The 19,228-nt window shown below is 39.8% G+C and overlaps 1 protein-coding gene across 1 annotated transcript; it reads left to right on the forward strand.

Annotated features, from left to right (window-relative positions):
* Nucleotides 1–2,586: 2,586 nt before the first annotated feature.
* On the forward strand, nt 2,587–18,546 carry LOC306903151 (2-hydroxyacyl-CoA lyase 2-like; the record flags this gene model as incomplete). Its single annotated transcript, XM_079472114.1, has 15 exons — nt 2,587–2,595; nt 11,366–11,567; nt 11,654–11,781; nt 13,670–13,808; nt 13,974–14,085; nt 14,197–14,296; nt 14,514–14,611; nt 15,555–15,691; nt 15,812–15,946; nt 16,741–16,855; nt 16,980–17,149; nt 17,246–17,316; nt 17,462–17,533; nt 17,807–17,912; nt 18,368–18,546. 15 exons carry the CDS (start codon nt 2,587–2,589, stop codon nt 18,544–18,546), a joined length of 1,773 nt encoding a protein of 590 aa, XP_079328240.1.
* Nucleotides 18,547–19,228: the final 682 nt, after the last annotated feature.

The following is a 19,228-nucleotide window of genomic DNA, read 5'->3' on the forward strand; positions in this document are numbered from 1 at the left end:
GAGAATTATTGAAACCTCCTATACAGGACCCATAACAATGAATTTTTTTGATTAATGTACTTAAAGTAGGTCACAATGTCACAATCGCAAAAATTTTTTATTTAAGAAAAATATAAGTTGTATACGGTGGCCTGGACATGTTTTTTTTCTTGAAGTTCACCCATTTCCTTAAGGAGCAGCAGTGCCTTAGTGTGTCGCTTTGGAAGATCAGAAATGTTGTGGTCCTTTCAATATTTATTTCATGTTTTCCAAGCACATTAATATATGACAATGAAGGACTGATCTGTGTGTTAGTGTGGCTGCTTGTGTGATATATGCAATAGTGTTGAATCTTTTTCATTCAACGGTGTGCCTGAAACTGAAGACCATGACTTTGCAGTTACAGTTATTGTGCATGCTTACTGTATGACGGAATCAGTGGATCATCAAATTGAAGTTTAGAAACATGTTAGTTTTAATCTAAGTATTACCGTCAAATATATTTATAAGAACCTCTGGAAATAAGTAGTCTGTATTTTTTCAATCTGAGACCTTTCTATATCACAGTTCTTTTCCTCAGGTTTGTGATTCACAGAATCATTAAGGTATTGTCATATAATTCATCAAGATGTTTTGATTGCAATAAAATCACGAAAGACTCATAAACATCATTGAGAACAGCATCTTATTTCACGCCTTCTGATATTCAGAAGCTTCTGGGGCTTGTGAGTGGGCTCCCAGTGGAGAAGATGATTCTGGTAAAGGTTGCTGGACAACCTGGTCTCCTTGGTCCGGCCTCAAGCTGAGTCTCTGGAGCATTTGAAGAAGCCGCTTTAGGACCAAAGGCCTTAACCAGGATCTCTTTAAAGCTGATTTAGGTCATAACCACCAAATGTGGATTTATAATCCCGCTTACTTTCTCCTTCCTCCATAGCATTACACTACTGCAAAGGTATTTTCATCTTCAAATAATGTCAAATTAAAAGATAAGATGGCCAAAACTGTGACTTGAGCACTAAAGGGCAAACCACTAAATGTTTCCATATGTTAACACTAGTATTGACAAGAACCAACGAAGCCCAAAAAATCAGAGACAAGTGTGTGAACGTTTCTTAGTTTTAATTAATAAGCACTCCATCTTCTTCACACTTGATCTTCATTTTCATCCTCCGCAGCACCTTCTGTAAAGCACACAAACAAAACACTTTAGCAGAGAGTTAATGCACACATAATACACCAACATAAGCTGAACTTCTGAGCTTTGTTTTGAGCATTGCTAAATGGACTGTAACGTCACTCGCATTGTTTTTTCAGCATAAAGACTTTTTTTAAAGCCACTACACCCAGTCTGACTGCTTTGAAAAGGCTTCGTACGCTCGATATCTGAAAGGTGCTGATGAGCCGCTTCCCGCAGATCAGCGATCACATCAGGAAAGCTCCTCTCAAGTTCCTGCAGCTTGTCCACAGACAAGGAAAAAAGTGTGCAGGAACTTAAGGCACGAAGTTGAGCAGGCTGCTGTCCTCCCAAGAGCAAACTGATCTCTGCAAAGACATAACAGAGAAATCCAAATAGAAAAAACATTCAATATATAAGCAAGAAACTTAACTACAAGCCAAATACGTCATAACACTTTAATAGAGTACGGCATTTCTCCATCAAATGATGAAAACAAGTAGATCTACAGTAAGTCAACATAAAAAGTAGACTGGCGGTACAGTATATACTGTATGTATATTTTCTTTTAAATATACCAATGGCACACTTAAAGGTTTTTCGGTCGTTTTCCAAGTTGTCCGAATTATGTCTGAATTCTTTCACACATTCTACCAGCTTCCTGTCAAAAGTAGGAAGTTCTTGGTAAAAATGATATGATGTGTGTCTCTGTAAAGTTCAAACTGAATTAAAGCAAGTTTCTCATACACCACCTCCAAAGTACTCTCCAGACAAGAGCTCCTGCTGGAAAGACTTGATCTCCTCGTGTACCCGTCCACGCTCGATGAAGAACATCCTGTCAGCAGGACCGTTCCGTTGGATGATGATGTCGCCTGTCTGGAAGATTTCGCACTCCAGCTTCATCAGAACGGCCTCGATCAGCGTGACATCGCCACTAGCAAACAGCCATCCCTTCATCAAGTTTGGGCACATGACTTTCATAACATCCTACAGTACGAAACATGAATGTCTTTTAGCTTTGAGCTCATGAATATGCTAATTTGCTCCTACACATGAACAAAATAAACGTTTAGAAGGTATACACATTTACACTCTTTTGATCGGTCAGTGACAACATTTGACAAAATGGTATAACTGCACACATCAGTTCATATTTTAAAAAATCTAACTTTCTCAATTTGACAAACCTTTTTTAGCGATTCTTGCAGGAGGCCAAGACAGCTCCTTTTCTGTTGCCATCTGTAGCCTGCAATGGCACGCTTGCGCAATGCCTTGGGCAGATGTTCGAAGTTTTTCAGCTACAGATGTAACATATCAAATATGCCATTATATTATCTGACGTACCTTCAGTTCATTTAATAAAAATGAGCAAATGTTACAAAAGAGCACCTCTTTTACGTTCGCATTGCTAGCTGCAAATGTTGCTATCTGCCATGCAACAAGTGCAATAAACATCGATTGGCCAATCACAGTACTTATGATGGCGGCCCATTGTTCTTCAATACCTACAAATCAGAGAAACACATCCATGCAAACGCCATTATTGCATCTTTTTACATCCTTTTTGAGTGCTGCTTGCTTTTACTAGGTTGTGGTAAGTTTTATTGTTAAGGATTTGGTCAAAGCCCTGAGTTCGCCTAAATGCAAGCATCGCTGAATTTAAGTATTTCGAATGCATGTTGGAAGTGTGACGTACGTGTCGGAGGGTCAGAAGCTCCACATAGTGTCCCGGTCATTTGGCAGAATGCACGAAAGAAAGAAGATGAGTACTTCTCTCCAATTGAGGCATTCTACGTAATGTGTCAAAAAAAGAATAAAACAGGCATTCAATTCACGTGACTTCTCACCATATTAAAAACCATGTACCATTTACCAGGAGGTGTTCTTGTGTGACCCAGCTATCAGGTGGAAATTCACCCAGCCCGGAGAGGAAAAACTGGATGCAGGCGTTCCAGTGCATAATAAGAAACAGCACCACTGCAACAAACAAGGTTCTAAAGAGTCTTCTCACTGCTACAAGCTGGATGTGTAAATCCTACAAGCACGTACGAAAACACCATGCAACCATTACAATCACACTCCATACAACAACAAAAATGTCTACTTTTGTATGCAAGAAACTGGCTATTCCTTACTTCTTCAAGTTCCAAGAAAAACCTGGTGAGTTTCGGGACACGGAGCAGACGTATCATGCTCAGAATCCTCACAAACATGAGGATCCTCATGATCTTTGAGGCCATCAGCGAGCTCGTGTCAACGTGATAGTTTTCCTGAAACAAATCAAATATGGTTTTATAGTAAGACGTCGAATAGTTGATATCATCAATGTGACTGATATTAATAAGGCCGAATAAGCAAACTCACCAAAATTATGATGAAGACATCCGCCGGAAACGCAGCCAGCAGGTCTGGAACAAACCACGAGCTTAGATAGTCTTTCTTTATCAGCTGAGGATCAAGAACGAGCACCTAGACGGAACAAAAAAGTGCGGACTGAAAATCTGTTTTGAATATAAAAACATAGACAGGTGCAGCTAAGTAAGATAATCATATTTACGTTGTTGTCATCAGTTAAACTGGACTATTTCTAAAAATGTGTGATTGGCATTATTAAGGCGTTCATCAGTAATCTGGCTAATGCAAAGGTTTAGTTTTCATTTCGTTTCTTGTTTTTCACCCAGAACGCTGTTACGGCTGGTTTCCTACCTGACCATGTTCCTTGAAGAATCCCATTCGAAAGTTTATCAAGATGTCAAAACAGAACACTATGTCTGAGATGACATTTAAAGATAACCAAATCTTGTGTGAGCTTTTGTGGATATCCTCAGAAAAGGCCATGTCCAAAGGGATGGCAAACAAGTTGAAAGATGTAAGGATGATCATGAACAGCAGGTATACATTTCTGCGGAAAAAAAAAAGGCTTTGAAACACAAAATCTATTGTATGTTGCTTGGTTAGCTAATTCACTCAAAGTCCCACCGCATTCAATAATGTGTCGTTGTGTCACTCATCTTTTAGCACTGAAATAGCATCTGTAAAAGGTTTTTTGCTGTGATTATGATTTATTCATGCCTTAAAAAGGCTGAAATGTAACATTTGTACTGTATACATAGATGCTTCATTTGACGTGTGAGCAGCGTGTGCTGGTGTTGCAGAAGCAGAGCTGAAACATCAGTGATGGTTATATACTGTATGTAGTATATGCACCATCCACATCTATGCCTCACATGAAGTTGTAAACAGAGGCAGTTTCAAACAGCATTTTTTAAACCGTCTTTGGTAAATATATGGAGAAAATACTCTACAATGGATTCAAGTATTGAAATTGCACACGGTTTATCTTAAAGCGTATATAAAAACACGATTATCGATTAATCGATTGTTCAAAAGAGGGAGTTTAACTCAAATTAAATTCCTTTATGATTTTGTTTTCACATTTTCCTTCATATGCAAAGATATTTCTAGTAACAAAAAGTCCAGGGCCCTTTTCCAGTGGAAGGAATGAATGCCTTTCATGATTTAACCTCCTCAAATAAGCATTAATACAAATGATTTGTACCCCGACCCCAAAAAACACAAGATTTTGGTTAAATGTGGTGGTGCATTATTAATAAAATGAGATTTTTCAGGTTACCTGAGCCGACTCCGCGGATGTATTATACAAGTCTCTTTGTCAGACGGTTCTTTGCATTTCAATGGCATCCTTCCTGTAAGCAAGTTTCTGCGAAAGGTGAAAGACGATCTCTTCTGATGCTGGTCGTGAAGCGAAGTGTACAGTTGACCGTTGCTTCCGTTGTTTTTTAAATTGCATCGAGTGAATTTGAATGATGCAGATCATCGTCATATTCATGCCGCTCCACCAGCAGCGGCTCGCCCATAGAGGGCGCTGGGGTGCCGACCTCCCTGCCAGTTTTTTATTTGTATTTAAAAAAAAAAATCTTTTAATAATCTCTCATTTTGAAAAATAATCTGTGTTAATTACATGATATTAATGGTTTTACTCTAGAATGTGTTTAGAACTCTCCAGAATGATATTTGGATGTTGGTGTAGTAGTAGTAGCCAATAGGCTGTCTTCCCTGGGCTCCAGTTCGCTCAGCCCTACAGTGCTGGAATTTAAGCCAATGGTTCCCCGGTTGCTACGCAAAAAAGTTTATATTTCGCCAATCATCGTCGTGTAATTTTAAGGTTTAGGGGCTCTGAAAATATCGCCTGTAGTACCAAGATTAGTGATGGGCGATACCACATTTTTTTGATGCGATACGATACCGATATTTTTTCTTTAAATTTAAGCGATACTGATACCGATACCGATACTGCTATCATTTTTAAAGTGTATGAGAATTTTTCATTTTTATAATAGAATATAATTACAATTAAAGACAAATTACGACTTGTACTGGCCATTAATAACATATTTATTATAAAAGGTTAATTTAACAAAAAATTTAAATGTTTAAACCACATTCTTCCAAAAATTATGATGAAATAACGTAAATCCTAAAAACATTAACTGTGCATTTTTTCACTGTCATTTTAAACAGGCCATTTTTCTTGAACTGTGTAACGGTCACCAGCTGGAGTGCCCTTGAAAACCACCAGAGGGCACTCCACATCAAACTTATCATTCACTCACAGACTACATTTCCCATAACGCACTACCCGGACTCATCAGCACTGATTTCACACACACCTGCATATCATTCACATTCACTCTATATATACCATGTGCACTTATTCACTCACTGCGAAGTCTTGTTAGCCTGTCTGCATTTCTGAGCGTTACCTGTGTCTATTCCCTGTCTTCTGGATTTGTGCCTTGTTCCCTGATTACCCTTTTGCCTCTGGTCCCTGCTTGTTTTGGTTTGTCTCTTTGTTTGGTTTGTTGCTTTGTTTGAACTGCCTGCCTGTGTATGACCCCTGCCCGTTATTTGGATTACGCCTTCGGATTACCCCCTAATAAAGCTGCAAGTGGATCTCACCTCTAAGTCTCGGAGCAGTTTCATGACAAACTGTTACACTTACTGTACAGAACTATTACTGAACTGTACTGAAGTTTCCTATCGCAAACTTTCATTTGTGTGCGCGCACAAACACACTTATTTTTATTTGCCTATTTGTACCAAGTGACAAGGGATTACACGTAATAGGTTAACTAATGACCAGCTCTTTGTACCTGGATACTTTTTGCCTCCCTGGAAAGTCTCCTGTAACGTCTTTTGTCGGACAGATGAAGACTGGGCAGAGGAAGACTGGGCACGGGCAGCTTGGTTTCGTTCAACCTCTTTATAAGTTTCAGGGTGTGTCGTTTGTAAATGTTTAAAAAGGTTGCTAGTATTATTGCTGTGTGCCACTTTTTTATCACATATATTGCATCGTGCAATATTGTAGAAAAATAGCACCACACCACGCTACTTTTCCTCTCTGCCATCGTGCCGCTCTGTTTAAAATGAATGCGTCGTCCACGTGACCACACAACTCGCGCTGCACCATCAAAATACACCCGCAGTGCATGCGGGTATGACATCAATTACGTATGGGTAAAGTCCACTACGTCATCGCGCTACAGACTGCACGCACGCACGCACAGCCGGCTGGAAAGTTTTAACATTATAAACACCGTCACCGATTGACATAAACACTGCACAGCTTTGATAACATTTAGTCATGCCTTAATTAAGATATCGATACTTTATATGAAATATCGATACCTAAACAGTAGCTTTCGAGTATCGATATATCGATACTATAGCATCGATGTGCACATCCCTAACCAAGATTAGAGCAGTGCACCACTTTTTACCTTTTACCTCAGAGCGGAGTGCGAGTGCAGTATGGCGGCGCCGGCGACGTTGAATATCAATAATGTAGTCGTGGGAGTTAATCTTGCCCCAAATTCAGTAAAATCTCTACACCTGTATCCATTCGAAAGAAGAACATTAGCGGAAAAACTAATTGTAAAAGAACTCGGACCAGACAAGCCAGAAGTGAATATAACGCAAAAGGCGCGAGAAAAGGAGAAAACCTACAAGAGAACCTTTTCCCGAGGTTGGTTCGATCGAAAGGTTTGGCTTACTAGCTGTGGTTACGCCAATGCAATCTTTTGCTTCCCTTGCTTACTGTTTAAAACAAGTGCTTGTGATAGCTGGTGGACACAGACAGGGGTGACAGACCTGAACATATGTCAGAACGCATTAAGAAACATGAACGGGCAAGAGTGCATATGTACAACTCTGTGAAGCTAGCCATGCTAGGCCGAATTAGTATAGCCACACAGCTAGATGAGGGACACCGCATTGCCATAAGAAGGCACAACGAGGAGGTGGACAGGAATCGGCATATTTTGTCAAAGATCATTGATGCCGTGAAATGTTGTGGTGCCTTTGAACTTGCTTTGCGTGGTCACGATGAGAGTGACGCATCAGAAAACCCTGGCATTTTCCTGGGTCTAATTGATCTTATGGCCTCAATCGACTGTGAGTTGGAGGTGCACCTGGAGAACGCCACTGTTTTTAAAGGCACTTCGAAGACCGTGCAAAATGAACTGTTAGACTGCGTGTTGTCAGTTCTCAGAGACCGCATTCTGGAAGAGGTGAAACAGTCGGACTATATTGCCATTCAGGCAGACGAGACAACCGACATCTGCACTCATTGTCAGCTTGTGCTTGTGCTACGGTACATAGATGGCCACAACAACATTCAACAACGTTTTTTTGAGTTTATCGCGCTTCCAAATGCGACCGCTGATACGATTGCCACTGCATTATTGGAAAGGCTGAGCACCATCCTTCCTGCGGGACAAGAGAGAAAATTAATTGCCCAGGCCTATGATGGTGCCGCAGTGATGAGGGGTGCTACAGGTGGAGTGCAGCGTATAGTGCAAGACGTCTACGGGAGTGCATACTACGTTCACTGTTATGCGCATCAGTTGAACCTCATTATGCAGCAGGCAACATCCCACATCCCAAAGATCGGGCAGTTTTTTTCAGACATTGGGGGGTTTTCTACATTTTTTTCCAAGTCATTCAAACGAACGGCAGTGCTGGATGAAGTGGTGGCACACAGACTTCCAGGTGCTTCAACAACGCGATGGAACTTCCACAGTCGTGCTGTTAACACAGTTTACGAGCACAAAGATGAACTGGTTAAGTGCTTCCAAACCATTCGAGACAGAGGAGACTTTGATGCCATATCGAAGAGAGAGGCCGGGGGTTGTATGAGAATGTTGGAAGATGAGGTTTTCTGTTTCATCCTGGCGTTATTCCACAAAATCATGCCACATGTAGACATGCTGTTTAACCATCTGCAGAAGAGGAACATAGACTCTGTCTTCATCGCAGGGATCACCCAGAGGTTCACTCACAGCATACAGGTGATCAGGTAGGCTATGATTTTGCATATTGGCTAAAAACATGCTTATGCAGCCTAAACAATAAAAACATAAATCCACATGGCTTAGCACAACAGAACCTATCATAAATATTACAATTTCGCCACCATGTTAGACTAGTGAATTTATTTGTGATGAATCTAGATAACATTGACTAGGCCCAACACAGCAATAGCACATATTTTAATACAGTTTTATTAAAATTATGTTTATATCTCCAGCAAGTTGGTTTCTGATACAGTAATTTCAGGGTGGACAGTGACTTGTGAAACTTATTTTGGATCAGGGACTCCGTTCCTTCTCTAGTTGAGGATGAGGAGTATAGGGGACCCGTACAGGAACCACCCCCGAAGAGAAGGAGGGCAATGGGAGAAGAAACGCAACAGCATCTGGCAATAGAGGTAAGCAGTAACAGAAATTCTGTTTCTGTATTCTATAGCCTATATGTATTTGTGTTTGTTTGCACATTTTTGTATTCTGAATTGTCATTATTAGACATATTTATCTACTTTTTTTTCACATTTGTGATTTTATTAATTAGTGCTATATGGTGTGTATGTGTGAGTAAGCGAGAGAGAGAGTGATAGAGACCGCCAATAGAGCGAGCGAGTGAGTGAGAGCTAGTGTCTGTATTGTAATTAATAAAACTTACTTGCTCATAACAAAATTGTAACTGCTATGAATATGCTGATTTTATTGTATTGTTGAACTGAGAAATGTGAAAACTTAATGTTTTCTGTGCTTACTCTTCTACAATTATGTCTAATTTCATAGGTGTGTGATACCATTATGAGCCATGCCAAGGAGAGGTTTTCTTTCACCAATCATCTCATCAGTGCCACTCTGTTGCAAGGAGACTTGTTCCCACAACACAGCAGAAAGTTCCCAGATTCAGCACTAGGAACCACGGTGGAAGCCTATCCCATGTTGGACAAAGCCAGACTTAAAACAGAACTGTCCCTTATCTATGAAAATGAGGACTTCCAGGGTTGCAGTGGTGCACTGGCTCTCTTTCAGGTTGTAATGGAAAATAACCTTCAAGACACATTCACTGAAACTGTAAGTCTTCTCAAGATCCTCATCACCACACCAATGACAACAGCAGAATCAGAGAGGTGCTTCTCTACTTTAAAGAGGATCAAAACGTTCCTTAGGAACACTATGGCACAAGATCGCCTCAACGCTCTGGCTATACTCTCTATAGAGAAGAAACTCACACGGGACATTCCAGATTTCAACACAAGGGTCATTGAGAGATTTGCCACTCAGAAAGATAGACGAGCAAAGTTCCTGTACAAATAAGAGTTCTCCATCCCCTTCACTCACTCACCCCCCCCCCGCATTCACTCCATCTACCTCTCTCTCACACACACACACACACACACACACCCCCCGCATTCACTCCATCTACCTCTCTCTCTCACACACACACACACACACACACACACCCCCCGCATTCACTCAATCTACCTCTCTCTCTCTCACACACACACACACACACACCCTCCCGCATTCACTCCATCTACCTCTCTCTCTCTCACACACACACACACACCCCCCCCGCATTCACTCCATCTACCTCTCTCTCTCTCACACACACACACACACACACCCCCCGCATTCACTCAATCTACCTCTCTCTCTCTCACACACACACACACACACACCCTCCCGCATTCACTCCATCTACCTCTCTCTCTCTCACACACACACACACACCCCCCCGCATTCACTCCATCTACCTCTCTCTCTCTCACACACACACACACACACCCTCCCGCATTCACTCCATCTACCTCTCTCTCTCTCTCACACACACACACACACACACACCCTCCCGCATTCACTCCATCTACCTCTCTCTCTCTCACACACACACACACACACACACACACCCTCCCGCATTCACTCCATCTACCTCTCTCATACACAAGTCTGTCACAGACACCATATCTTAGTCTCTCTCTACTCTTTACTCTCTCTTTTTCTCTCTCTCTCTCTCTCTCACACACACACACACACACACACACACACACACACACTCATCCTCCATCTATCTCTCCAACTCACTCACTTTGAAAGACACACACACACGCTATCATTCTCTTACTCACTCAGTCTCTCTCTCACTCACCACACCACATTTCACACACATTTGCCATTAAAATATTGATCTTAATAGTAATGTAACTATGCTTGCTTTGTTTTTTTTTTGTTCACTTTTTCCTATCTGGACACTGAGCGATGTAACTTGTTCATTATCATTACCTGTGAGACTTGATTTCTACATGGCAGTTCAATTAATATTGTCTTTTTAGACCATTGGTATTGACTGGTTTGAGTTCTTTTATTGGTATAGGCAAGGGACATGGACTAAAATGCACCAGAATGCAGGAAATCACATCTATGAAATTAAAAAATTTCTGGGGGAGGATCCCCCCAGATGCCCACACACACACACAAACAGCCCCACCTAAAATATTTTTCACCAGCCGCCACTGGTGACAGGTGTGCACGCGCAGCTCACTGCATCACAAGCCTTGCTGTCTTTGATCTCATGCGCCTATTTGACACTTAAGCATTCTTGTTGTATTGCCAACACTGCAAGTTTTTACTGCAACATTGCATGTAAACACGTTCGTGCAGAACACCTGTTTTGGCAGATATCCATAAATCAGGACAGGGAAACACCACTCCCACAATCCGACAATGTGTCTATTATTCTATTCTCTTGAGGCGTATTCTCCTCCCCTCGCAGTGACAAAGATTGTTGCATTATACACCAGGGAATGTTATTCTAACTGTCAACGTCTGTGACACCCAGACAGAAAGTAAGAGTCCCCGGCATGGAGGAGAGAACGTGGCGGAGGTCCTGCGGGCTCACGGGGTCAAATTCGTCTTTACGTTGGTGGGAGGACACATCTCGCCCATCCTGGTGGCCTGTGAGAAACTGGGCATCCGCATCGTCGACACGCGGCACGAGGCCACGGCTGTGTTTGCAGCCGATGCCGTGGCAAGACTTTCCGGTAAGAACAAATCTAAGAAAGCAAGAGGGTCCTTCGTGTTGCATGAGGATGTTAGATGGTGATAATCTAGTGTTTTGCCCCTGTAGGCACAGTGGGTGTGGCTGCAGTCACGGCCGGACCTGGACTGACCAACACTGTCACTGCGGTGAAGAACGCTCAGATGGCCGAATCTCCTCTGCTTCTTATCGGTGGTGCAGCTGCTACTCTACTGCAGGTCAGAAAGTTACTTCAAGGTGCACTTTACATACTCTCTGCTCAGCCTGGCGTGCTGGAACACCTCTGCCTTATCTGTTCCTCATATCGCTATTGGTGTGAGATTATATCAGGTAACTGTCCGTCACAGAGGTAACCCCCTGACCGCAACAGTGAGGCTCTGAAAGTAGAAATCATTTTATGAATTTAATTCTAAAACTTGAATATAACATTTCATGCGCAAGTTGTGAGTTTAATATTGAGTCTGTCAACAACTGTGTGTATAAGAATGCTTAACATGCTTTCTCTGCACTCATGAGATTGTGGTAGTGATGAAATTACAGGGTTTTATCTCCATGTATCTCTGACACAGTAAACTGGATGTGTATTCATCACCTCACCTCAAGGCTTATCTTAACTCTCCTGGTTCCTCCCGCCCAGTACAAGTGTACACACAGAGAGCAAATAAGTCAGCAATTACTTTTATATTATTATTGAACCGCTCTACCCGGGATCTTACGAAGCATGTTGAAGAGAAGAAACGCACTAGAAAGAAAATAACAAAGCAAATGATCTCATTTCAGTATGAACAGAAGAACAGGTGTACAGGGATGAAGCTTAAGGAACGGAGCTAAAGAAGAAACTTCAATGTTTGCTTCATTTTTTCTTAAGAATAAAATGACATGCTTTGTTTCTACTTGCCCGGTCAAGAGCTTACAGTATACTTATCTATCAAACCTTTCAGTGTAACAAGCACATCGCATTCTCATGTATATATTAACACGATGTGTTGAGTGACATTAATGATCAATTATTGTGGAGGGATTCTTTCGCTCATAATTTAATATAGAGGAGTCTCTGACACCATTGTTTGCGCATAATATTTCCTTCTGGAAGACGTATGATGCCAAACAATAAGCTATTAAAAGTAAACTGCTAGCTAGCATTATGATGTTGTGAACACTTATTCTTGTATTATAAAGTCGTTACTTTATATTTGTCGGAATACTTGTGACATTCAATGTTTCGACTTGCTCTGAACAAGAATGTCATTATATCATCATCATTATATTCAAATGAAATTCCGCACTGCTAAAATAATTTATATTTTTGACGAAAAAGGGTTTAAGCATAAAATAAATAAGTCTATTTATCACAAAAATCTATTTATCACATATAAAAAGAGAATAGTTACTTTCACACTAAATGCTAATGATTTGTAAAAAAAAAAAATTCGGCCAATGGTCAATAATCTTTTTTACATATTTAAAGCACAATAAAATGTAAATGCTCCCCTAATTATTTTATATATTTTAATAAGTAAAATTCTGAATTTGTACATATTGTGTTACGCTGAATGACAATGTAACAGTATTTCAACCAAATTGTGACTTTATTGTCCAAGAAACTTTACGTTGTAAGTAAAAAGACATTTTACTTATATTTAATGTGCTTTCTATGGACACAAAATCACTTTATCAATTTATTTAGACCCATGTATAAAACATCTGTGAAGCTATTCTAACTTCTGATGATCTTTATGGCAAGAACATAAAACTCCTTTTTTTAAATAAAATTAGGATGTGGATATAAATATGTGAGTATTGTCCTCCTAAGAATGTGTTGTCAATCTGATCCCATAAATTCTCATTGGTGCTGAAAAGTTGCAGACATAGTATATCTTACTGTAAAATACATTTGATATGAACATTCTGTTGAGTCGTGTGTGTAACGTAGAAGAGATCCTAGCTTAAGACATTAATTGTTTATGTTAATACAGCGAACAGTAATATTTTAAGTGTGTGTCATATGTGATGGTTTTGTGATCTGTTATAAATATGAAAATCTACAATTTGTACAAGAATAACCCACCACTCTTCCTCTTGACATTCGATTTTTGTGTTTTTTAGGGTAGAGGAGCCCTGAAGGATATTGACCAGATGTCTCTCTTTAAACCCCTCTGTAAGTTCTGTGCTTCAGTGAGAACAGTGAGAGAAATCGTTCCTACTGTGAGAAAAGCATTGGCCGTGGCACAGTCTGGCACACCAGGTAATGCTGCGAATGACCATTTTTTCATTTAATCATTTATCATTTTTGTGAGTGATTGAAACATGTCACTTTTAAGTTAAGATATAGTGAATCACACTTTTTAGAGAGTACATGACCTGACTCTGTGTGCATAAGTACAGTTTGATGTGTATAACAATTTCACAGGCCCAGTGTTTATCGAGCTTCCCATAGACACGCTGTACCCTTTCCATGTGGTGGAAAAAGAGTTTGCCCCTAAAAACACTCCCAAAGGTCTTATGGGCAAAATCACTGCACGGTAAAACATTTCTCACTTTTTATTTCCTCCAATTTTCTTACGCTTTATTTCATTATTAAAGGAAAGGCAATCACTTTTACGTTGAAAGTGTTTTTGTTTGTTATCCGCCAGGTATCTTAAAAATCACTTATCTAACTTATTTGCTGGAGCTTGGGAAAACCGTGATCCCTCCCCACTTCCCGTTCACATCCCGCAGGCCACAGAGGATGAGGTGAGACCTGTCAATCGTTTAATGGCCATTTGAGATGTATTATTAATTGCTTTTATGGTTGCGTCACATTAGATCTCATTTGATTCTCATCATCTTTAACATGAACCATAACAGGGCAGAATGAAATGATCTAGAAAGCTGTGACTTTTACTTCAGACACAGCAGATTAGATCTTATTTACATGACTCGGTATTCAAGTTGTTTCATTCATTTCCAGATTCAAAGATGTGTGGAACTGGTGAGCCGAGCCAAGAAACCCGTCATACTGTTGGGCAGCCAAGCAACCTTGCCGCCTACACCTGCAGATGATGTCAGGTCATTTAGCCATTCTGTCTTTACCCAGTTTGTGTCATACTCGTTCATGGAGTAGTTCATCAATCCCCTTCTGGATATTAAACCTATTGTCTTTGTGGTGCCAGTCTAGATATTTAAAGACAACCCTCCTTCATTAAACAGTAAACATTAAACATTTAATATTGACATATACTGGTTGACACCTTTACATTTTTTTAAATCATATCGTGAAAAAACCCGTTCTGCTACTTTAGACCTGCTTACTATTTATTTTTCTTTGCAATAAAGGGCATTAGAAGTATAAAATAACACTCAAAAAAAAATTTCTCAAAAAATTATATTCTCATGTGGTTCAAAACTTCTGGTTCATTTTTATGTGGAAAAGAAAATATGTTGAGAAATCATTTTGGGGCCAAGTCAATGGGGCGGTGTTGTTTGGCTACCAACAAATATCTTCTTTTGTATTCTGCAGAACAAATATTTATTTTTCTTACAAAAAAAGAGTTTAAATCTTGGTGTGAACTATCCCTTTAGGTCCGTAGTTCTCAAACGTTTTCCTTGTTGTACAGTGCATTTTCGACCCTCCCCAAAATAAAGTCGCATAATCCTAAACTAGAATTTTAAGAAACCAAAAACATATTCAGTTATACAATGCTGAAACATAAATAATTTTGGTTATTTTTCTAGTGTTTGATTGCGTGAAAAGTATGATACAAATTCCGTGTCCCCCTGGATCAATCTTGGGGCCCCCAGTTCGAGAACCACTGCTTTAGGTCCAAAGGGTTTTTATGCTCCATATGCAACCAACACAGTTACTGTATGTATTGAATAAATTGATCATATAGAATAATGCTTTAGTTGTGTAAGCATGAGCCAAAAACGGCAACAATTATTGATTTATAGCACCCGGACATGTAACTCATGGTTGAAGTTTGAACTCTCTTTTTGGATGTGTGTCTTACAGAAAGGCCCTAGAGTCTTTAGGCATTCCTTGCTTCCTGGGTGGGATGTCTCGGGGCATGCTGGGAAAGAACAGTCTACTGCACATCAGACAGAACAGGAGAGATGCCTTGAAAGATGCTGATCTTGTGCTGCTGGCAGGTGAGTAACAGCGCCATCTAGTGTCTTTTTATTTTCTATGGTTTTATACTGTTCGGAATGCTTAGAAAACTAAGCTATTCTTTTTCTAGATGTCAATACATGATTTGTTTTGGTTTGTAGGCACAGTGTGTGACTTCAGATTGGGTTATGGAAGGGTGCTGAACCGACGGAGTAAAATCATTGCAGTTAACAGAGACAGAAGTCAGCTATTGAAGAACTCGGACATGTTCTGGAAACCAACAGTGGCCATTCAAGGTGAAGAAGTGCAGTTTAATTTCTTTCCTGAATACATAATGTATAATACATTAATGAAAATAAAATTCTCTGTACTATAGTATTAACTATAGTATCTAACTAGTTTTAATTCATTAACTGTAATAGGCCTATACTTAATTGAACACCCTATACCGGAGTATCTTGACATTTTACTACAGTTTACTATAGTAAATATTATAGTATACTCTACTACAGTATTTTATCATTTGGGCACATCATTTACATTACACACTTACAATCTTGTGATCAATGTTTTGTAAAGAGACTGTACTTTATTGTGTATATTATATGTATATAAAATGTGTGGTCTTAAAGCACATGGGACATCTTTTGGGACCTTTTGAAGTTTAAAAAGCTCTGCACTAAATAAACTAGAATCAAAATCCATCTGTAGTGGACATGAAATGGTAAATGCGTCACATGATTTGGGAGGGGTCGTGAGATATGTAGGAAGTGGTTATCGGGCACCTGCTCACCTGTTGTGGGTCAGGAGGGGGTGAATGGGGAGTAAGTGTACTCTTTGTTGACCAGCAATTTATTTTTGCAACATGTTTGTGGAGTAATAATTGGAGTATTGGAAAGCTTTCTGTTTTTTGTATGTATGATGTCCTTTTTGATGCGTCACAAATACAGCACTCCCAGTTTAGCCGCTCAGCGGATTACAGCTACATCATATTTGTATAACTTAAGTTATAACCTGTGTATACATACAGTACATATACACTACTAAAAAAGGGGTTCTACACTGACAATTTATTTTCCAAATGTTTCAGGCGATGCTGGCTCTTTCCTCCTGCGTCTCTCTAAAGCCCTCAAGGGACACAGATGCCCAGAGGAATGGCCTCAAAGTCTGAAAGAAGGAGATTACGTCAAAGAGAAAACTAACAGGTGAACTTTCCCCACCTTTTCTATTCTTGCTTGCATGTCAGCTTTGTCTCAGGAGACTGAATGTGTAAACCTATGACCTATAACTCCCTTTAGTTTCATCTCGCTGCCTATTTGTTTATCTCAGAGCCAAAGCAGATGAGAAGACAGAGATGCATCTGAATCCTCTGAATGTTCTGCACCGGGTGGATGAGCTTTTGAATGAGGACAGCATCATAGTGGCCGCCGGGGGAGATTTTGTCGGCAGTGCTGCTTATATCATGAGGCCGCGGGGCCCGCTGCGCTGGCTAGACCCAGATTAGCAGGACTATCGATATTTTTTGACCTGTTTGTGAACATCTAAAGCACCGTTTTGAAGGAATTGATGATTCTGTTTTCTGCTATTCACTCCAGGAGCTTTTGGGACTCTGGGTGTTGGAGGAGGTTTTGCTCTGGGGGCCAAGCTCTGTCGACCTGACTCTGAGGTAAGACTGTAAAGAAGTTAAATTGTATTGAATGCTTTGATATTGATCTCTGTTTGACCAGAGGACCTAGCTGACCTGACTGTAGTGACATTTGCCCCAGTTATTGAAACAGCTTTTCCCACGTGGTGCGATGTGTGTGTTACAGGTTTGGATCATTTACGGTGATGGTTCCCTTGGATACAGTGTAGCTGAATTTGATACCTTTACACGCCACAAGGTGGGGAAAACACGGCCAAACCTCACATATAAATAGTTTACATATCTATTTAAAAGACAGGACAGGGCGTAATAGGGTTTTGGATTACATTTGATTTATTTACAAATGAATTAAAAAATCATAACATTTTTAACCCTTTCCATATGCGATCAACAGCAGATGAAGCATGTTATGTGATTGTCCCCATAGACTTATATTGTAAGTGCATAATGCATAAATGCAGTATATAAGCCAGAACGATTGTAAATGAGCTGTTTTTTCACGTCATGTCAGACACCAGTGATCGCTCTGGTCGGAAATGATGCCTGCTGGAGTCAGATCTCCAGAGAACAAGTGCCTTTGCTCGGGAGCAATGTAGCCTGTGGTCTCGCCTTCACAGGTGAGATGGTTTACTCTAATAATATTTTCAAAATGTTGTCATAAATGTAGGATTTAGCACGAGTTTGAAGTTTACAGTACACCTCCCGAGTCTTCAAAAAAATATGTGGATCAAGATGTTTTTCAGAAAAAGGATATTGTTGCATGTATGTTCTTTGACCTGTGATGTCATATTACTAACCAGGGAAATTATTTACTTGAATGTTGTTGTACCGTACAGTTCAACTACGTGTAAAATCGCTTTAAAAGAGAAGTCTGGGTCACAGTTATTTACCATTTTTGTTATTTAGTAATTTATTGTTGAGTCTTCCGTAGCACCTGTGACATTATAGGATTGCATAGTGTCCAGCAGTTGTACACTCAAGGAATACAGCAGCACTGACATTTGACTTTCTTCTATACATGTATTTGGATACAAAAGTATGAATTCGTTTTTTTCTTGTTTTCTGCTTGCAGATTATCACATCGTAGCTGATGGCTATGGGGGCAAGGGTTACCTGGTTGGGCGACAGGATGAGTCACAACTTGATGACATCATTAAAAAGGCACAGAAGGAAAGAAGAGAGCGAAAAGCCATTCTGTTAAACGTTCTGATTGGGAAAACCAACTTCAGGGAGGGCTCTATCTCCGTCTAAACAGCGACACTGTGCACGATCCTGCCTAGAAACCCAAAGTTCTCTTTTATGTTTTACATTTCAATTTTATGTTTTAATTTTAAAGCCTAATTAATTTATATGCGGTGCACATTTCAGTACATTTACAGACTGACTTGTTAAAACAAAAAGAAGTTAAGTTATTGGAATGGAAGCAGAGTATCAAATGTGTGCAACAACATACCAGATTGCAGCGGTGTTGTAACTAGGACAGTTTTTAAAGTTAAATTGGGTGAAACTCAGAAAAAGGACATGTTGTGGTCATCTTTCTCTCCACCAGAAATAAGACAATATTTCGCTCAAAGAGAGCTGATGTTTAATACATTTTTACATTGTGACATTATTTTATAAGTAAGCACATACATTTACCCAATGTCTCAGTGTTGTATTGGGGAAATAAGGCTTATTTTTTTCTTGTAATACTTAATTTGACAAGTACCATGTTGTAGAATTTGTTGTACTGGCTTTAATTTATGCTTATTTTATTTATATTACGTACTGTATTACAGTATGAGAATCACCATTTAGAATAATGAGAATTATTGAAACCTCCTATACAGGACCCATAACAATGAATTTTTTTGATTAATGTACTTAAAGTAGGTCACAATGTCACAATCGCAAAAAATTTTTATTTAAGAAAAATATAAGTTGTATACGGTGG

The sequence above is a fragment of the Barbatula barbatula genome (assembly GCF_947034865.1).
Source record: "Barbatula barbatula genome assembly, chromosome: 2".
In the NCBI taxonomy this organism is placed as follows: Eukaryota; Metazoa; Chordata; class Actinopteri; order Cypriniformes; family Nemacheilidae; genus Barbatula; species Barbatula barbatula.